Here is a 5853-nt window from a genome sequence, read left to right as displayed (position 1 = left end):
CTCTCTCTCTCTCTCTCTCTCTCACACACACACACACACACACACACACACACACACACACACACACACGCTTCACTCTGGTTTTCTGGTTAGAAGAGAGATGAGCTACAAAGGCGTCCTGGAACTTCAGGGAAGCAGGAGGAGGCGCTGCTTCTGAACACAAGCATAAAAATAGGAACTCTGCGGGATTCCCAGGTCCCAGGTGTGGATAACACAAAAGCCAGGCAGAAATTACCGCGGTGGCCAGGGCGCATCTAGGAACTTCGCTTGGCTACGGTTGAGCCAGTCTGACCCGGCTGCAGTCCCCATGTTCAACCTCAGCCGACTTCTGTGTGCGGGACTTTGGGCTGGAGCACGCTGAGGCCAGCCTTTGGTTCACTCTCCTCGCCTTTGCTTCCCATAGCCATGAAGAGCGGCGTATGTCTGTGCGTGCTGATGGCAGTCCTAGCTGCTGGCGCCCTGGCGCAGCCCGTAGTCCCTGCAGAAGCTACGGAGCCCGTGGAGCAGCGGGCGCAAGAGGCGCCCCGAAGGCAGCTGAGGGCTGTGCTCCGGACGGACGGCGAGCCCCGAGCGCGCCTGGGCGCACTGCTAGCGCGATACATCCAGCAGGTCCGCAAAGGTAAGGGTGTCCGCTCCCCGTCAGGCTTCTGCTGCGGCTCCAATCTTGATCTTTTCAGCACTGGCAGGGAGGAGGAAACGGGACGCACAAGGAGCAAAAATTTCACTTTTCTTCCCTGAGGTACGCTGCACAGCGCTGTGCAGGTGGTGTTCACAGGGGAGGTGGGCGGAGGGCTTACCTCGTTGGTAAGGGGAGCCGGCTAACAGACCCTTTTCTGAACTGATTTTGACACTGTCTTCGTATGAAATATAAAACCGTTTTAGGACAACATTAAAAATAATAATAATAATCGAGTGCTGGTAAGATTCCTCAGATCCGCCCTATCTCTTCTGCTGGGGGCCACCAGACACTGACCTTGGGAACCCAGGCAGGAAGTGGGTCGGGGCTGAGACAGCCTGAGATCTGAAAAGAGCAGGAGGTCTTGTGCACCTCTCCCCCAGTACAGAGCAGGAAGAAAGGGTCAAAGGGCCAAGAGCGTCCCCTTGACTGCAAGCAGGGGGATGACCACACAGGGAGAGTTCTATCTTACCTTTCTGTAGCTGTTGGAACGCTGAGCTTCTCCGCATTGGAAGGTCTTTCCCATGAATCCCATGGGGGATTCTGCGCCTTGCCCTTTGAATGTTCTTTTCTGTGCCCAAACCTCTCATTTTAGAGAAGAGATGAGAGCAGAGTGACTCAGATCCCCTCCCAGCTCTGGAATTCCAAGGGTAGCCTCAGGAGTCATGGCTGGCCCCTGAGACAGCTTTCATCTCTGACTTTATTCTCAGTGGCATGGATGGTAACCTCTGGTTGGGTGTTAACCTGCACCAGTAGAGCTGGATTAAAACGCAGGAGGTGGGCATCCTTTCTGTGGAGCTCACGAACCCAATTTGCCCTGCCCGAATTTGAACAGCCCATGGTTTGTCGACCCTGCCTGCATTTGGCTTGACTGGAGATGGAAAACTGGAGCGCCTGGTTGCGTCTCCTAGAATTTCACATGAAGATAACACCAGAGGAAATCAAACGATTTCTTACTTTTCTTCCTGTTTGTGAACTCCCACTACAGCTGCCCCTTTCTAGGTTATTTTCTTGCTAATTCAACAGACAGGAGGAAGAGAAGGATGGAGGGACAGAGGAAGGAAGGAAGGGAGGGAGATTAGATAGATAGATAGATAGATAGATAGATAGATAGATAGATATAGATGGGCAGATAGATAGGTGGACAGATAGATAATTGAATAATGAGAAAACCTGGAAACCTGGGATGCCCCTCTCCATTCCCTCTGATCACTCATGTAGGATCCACTCTCTGGTGTAGACCACCAGCAGCCCCTTCTGAAGTATTCTAGACTTCACTGAGCAGTCAGTCTAGAGCCTATTTGCTTAAGTTTAGGACTATTCCAAACAGTTCTAGCAACAGAAAGCCTGGTTGCTAAATTATTGCCTAGAACCAACACATGACAGTGGGGTTTTTTGGTTTGTTTGTTTTTTGTTTTCCCCAGCAGAGGTCTGAGCTGAAAGCTCCTCTGAGCTCTCTTCTTTGACCACTCAGGAAAGAGTTGGATTCCTTACCTCACCCTATGACTTGGCTCTAAGTCCTTCACTATGCAGTACTGGGGACGGATGGCAGAAAAGGTGGTAGCGTCACACCTGAGGACAGATCTGTGTAGCTTATGAGAACCGAGGCATGTTCCAAACACAGCATCCATGACTGGTTGTATGGCCATGCACTGGCCAGGCTGCTGGCTTGACAGAAGCATTGATGGTTCAGAGCCTTCAGAGTGGATGCTAATCCCTCAGCAGGCAGGACGATAGGCTGTGTTTCCATGTGACTGTACAGGGACCCAGGCTGCATACATGCTGGTGATTTTTAATCCGAAAGGTGATGAACAGTTACATAGCTGAAGCTTCTTTGCCCGGGCCAGGCTATCTACCCCCAAAACCTCACTGAATGGATTCTCAGTTCCCAAACAGGGAGGGAAGGCATGGGGCCAGAGAGAGGAAACACAGTTGCTGATCATTGTGGTGGTTTTCTTAAGATTATCTGGTTAAATTCATTATACAGTTAGTCTGGATAACTGACTCTGGTGTCTTTTGAAAAAAAAAGTTTTATTAATGTGTATTAATTATGCCATAACGGTGAGTTTCATTATGACGTTTAGTACACCATATATCACATTCAAATCATACCCCACAACCTTCATCTATTCTCTCCCCCGCCCCTGCTCCCGATCCTCTTGCCAAGTAACCTCTCTACTTCTCTACATTCTTTTCAATGACCCAAGGGGTCTCATTAGGGCTGCTTACTGGAGCATGGGCAAAGATGTATCAATAAGTAATCCTTTTGGCTGTGCTAGCCTGTGGGCAGGAGCTGGCCGGGAAGCTGCCTGCAAAACACCCAAAAGGTGGAAACATTGTAGCCCCAACTCAGTGGGAGCCATGGAGAGGTTTCCATTTCTCCACGGAGGTCCCGCGGGACCACTCTTTACCCTTAGTCAGCACAGAAGGTGCTATACTGGTTACAAGCCCAGGAGGCCATTGACAAACAGTGTGGGGTGGGACCATGCCATCTGCCTTCAGAGGGAGGAATCTTGTCACCACACCCCTCCTTGCCCAGATCACACAGTTGCTGGTACACATTCTTGGTTATAGCATTGTGCTTTGGTCAAAATGGCTGATTTAAGTTTCGTCTTTTGTGACTTTTCATTCAGTTTTTTTTTTTTAATGTCAAGATGCCAGTATTTTAATCTGATAGGATTTATTCTTCTGGTTATTATTTTTAAAAGAATGTAGCTTTCTAATCATTTATAAACAATATTCATATGTAGAGAGACCTTGATTCTATTACTTTAAAAAAAATTTTTTTTACTTATTCACTTTACACCCTGCTCACTGCCCCCCTCCCAGTCACCTCCTCCCATAACCCTCCCTCCATTCCCCTTCCCCTTCTCCTCTGAATGGGTGGAGACCCCCTGAGTACCCTTCACACACACACACACACACACACACACACACACACACACACACACCCTGACACATCAAGTCGCTTCAAGGCTCTCCCACTGAGGCCAGACAAGGCAGTCCCACTGGCAGAACATATCCCACAGACAGGCAAAAGCTTTTGGGATAGTCCCCGCTCCAGTTGTTCAGACCACATGAAGGTCAAGCTGCACATCTGCTACATATGAGCGTGGAGGCCTTGGTCCAGTCCATGCATATTCTATGGTTGGTGGTTCAGACTCTGAGAGCCCCAGGATCCAGGTTCGTTGACTCTGTTGGATCCTATTACATTTTAAACATTTATTCCTGAGGAGGAGCTGTGCCAGGGTAAGCCTGTGGAGCTCAGAAGACTCAGACTCAGGAGTCTGCTCTCTTCTTCACTGTGAGGGTCCAAGGACTCAAACTCTCGTTGTCAAGCTACGCACTAAGCATCTTTACCCACTGAGCTGTCTGACTGGTCCTCGTTCTAAAACTTTCTTCTTCTTCTTCTTCTTCTTCTTCTTCTTCTTCTTCTTCTTCTTCTTCTTCTTCTTCTTCTTCTTCTCTCTCTCCCTCTCCCTCTCCCTCTCCCTCTCTCTCTCTCTCCCTCTCCCTCTCTCTCCCTCTCTCTCCCTCTCTCTCTGTCTCGTGTGTGTGTGTGTGTGTGTGTGTGTGTGTGTGTGTGTGTGTATCAAAAGGTGTGTACTTGGCACAGTGCACCGTGGAGGTCAGAGGTCAACCCTGGGTGTTGATTGGTCTTTACCTTACCCCTGATTTGAGGCCGGGTCCTTTTTGTTATTTGCTGATATACTTTGTACTCCAGGCTACTTGACCCATGAGCTTCTAGGGGATTCTCCTGTCTCCACCTTTCATCTCAGCACAAAGACTTGAGTTTGATACCCAAGAAACCACATGAAAAAGCTGGGTGTGGTCTGTTCCTACAACCCAGGGATGGGGAGGCAGGTAGGATCGCAGAGGCTTGCAGCTGGAGTGGCCCAGGCAGTGAGCTCCAGGTACATTAAGAGGCTCCGTCTCAGGAAGATGGAAAAGAGACTGAGGTACACACAAGTGTTCATATGTATATGCTTTTATGCACATACATGCATGCACACAGGCACACATGAGAGCCCTGGCTTTCCCCACTGCTTTAGTCCTGACTTACACTGGTCATATTCTCAGATCTAAGGCTCTCCTCTCCTTCTCTTCTCCCTGCAGCTCCTTCTGGCCGCATGTCCGTTCTTAAGAACCTGCAGAGCCTGGACCCCAGCCATAGAATAAGTGACCGGGACTACATGGGCTGGATGGATTTTGGCCGGCGCAGTGCCGAGGACTACGAATACCCATCGTAGTGGGCCAGCATCTCGGCGCTGCTTGGAGGAGGTGGAATGAGGAAACAACCACACATACGACCCCTCGCCTCTAATGTCTGACGTTTTGAGTATCTATTTATTAAGTCCCCAATATGAAATCTGTCCAGAGTGTGCAATGCAGCCACACCTCAACCTAGCTGTGTGGTCGGAAGGCAGTGTTTCCTTCAGTGACTCCCAGACCTAATGTTGCTATGCTATTAAAGAGATTTCCTTCTGCCCCTCATTCATTGTGTCCAGTGGGAGTTCCCAGACCGGACAAGGAGGGGAGCCTGGTACATGATATCAACAGGTAAAGCCTTGCAATAGGTGGCTCCAGAAATGGTTTGGGGCATGAGTGCTGGGCACAGAGCTGGCCTCCCAGTAAATGCAAGGTGGCCTGTGGGAGTACCCTTGGGTTCAGCTCCAGGGCCCACCCTTGGCTATACTGATGCTGAGTTACGCCCCATAGTTTGTCTTCTACAGACCAGGGGTGAGAGCCCTGAAAGGTAGAAATGGATGACCCCATACCCCAGCTGGTGAGTCGCAGATTTGAAGGCTGGTGCACCCAGATGAGTAGGATTCCATTACCCAACACCCTCAATCTACAGAAAGGAGGAAATCACCAGGGGATGGTGATGGACCTCACGTTCAGATTCAGCCAATCAAGGCACACCTCCAAGCTGACTCTCAGGCGACTCCTACTGGCCACAGACCATTCTTAGACTTCTACTGATGTAGCACCAAGCCTAGGCTGTGTCACTTGTCCTGGGAAATCCATACCTATTCTGCCACAATCAAAGAGGACACTGGTGTACCAGAGAAATGATTCCATCCTCGCCTAGCTTGGTGGCTTTATCAGGTTTACCTTAAGCAGCGCAGACCAACATGGGCGTCAGCTCACGAAAGCCACGTCTTCAGAGCTCCCTG

General features: G+C 49.9%; 1 protein-coding gene across 2 annotated transcripts in view; it reads left to right on the top strand.

The window, feature by feature from the left end:
* Cck (cholecystokinin) overlaps positions 1 to 5170 on the top strand; it is a 6057-nt gene extending 887 nt beyond the window's left edge. The window contains exons 1-3 of one of the 2 annotated variants that reach the window (XM_029481898.1): positions 105 to 202; positions 404 to 619; positions 4793 to 5170. In XM_029481898.1, coding sequence (XP_029337758.1) covers positions 406 to 619; positions 4793 to 4926 — 348 coding nt within the window. In that variant the 5' untranslated portion in view covers positions 105 to 202; positions 404 to 405 and the 3' untranslated portion in view covers positions 4927 to 5170. Of the gene's footprint in view, positions 1 to 104; positions 203 to 403; positions 620 to 4792 lie in introns of those variants that run through there. The other variant, XM_021173380.2, reaches the window with a different exon arrangement.
* The last annotated feature ends 683 nt before the right edge of the window (positions 5171 to 5853 follow it).

Source organism: Mus caroli, chromosome 9 (genome assembly GCF_900094665.2).
Source record: "Mus caroli chromosome 9, CAROLI_EIJ_v1.1, whole genome shotgun sequence".
NCBI classification, from domain to species: domain Eukaryota; kingdom Metazoa; phylum Chordata; class Mammalia; order Rodentia; family Muridae; genus Mus; species Mus caroli.
The sequence above is the reverse complement of the archived record's forward strand: the minus strand, read 5'-3'. Positions and strand labels throughout refer to the sequence as shown.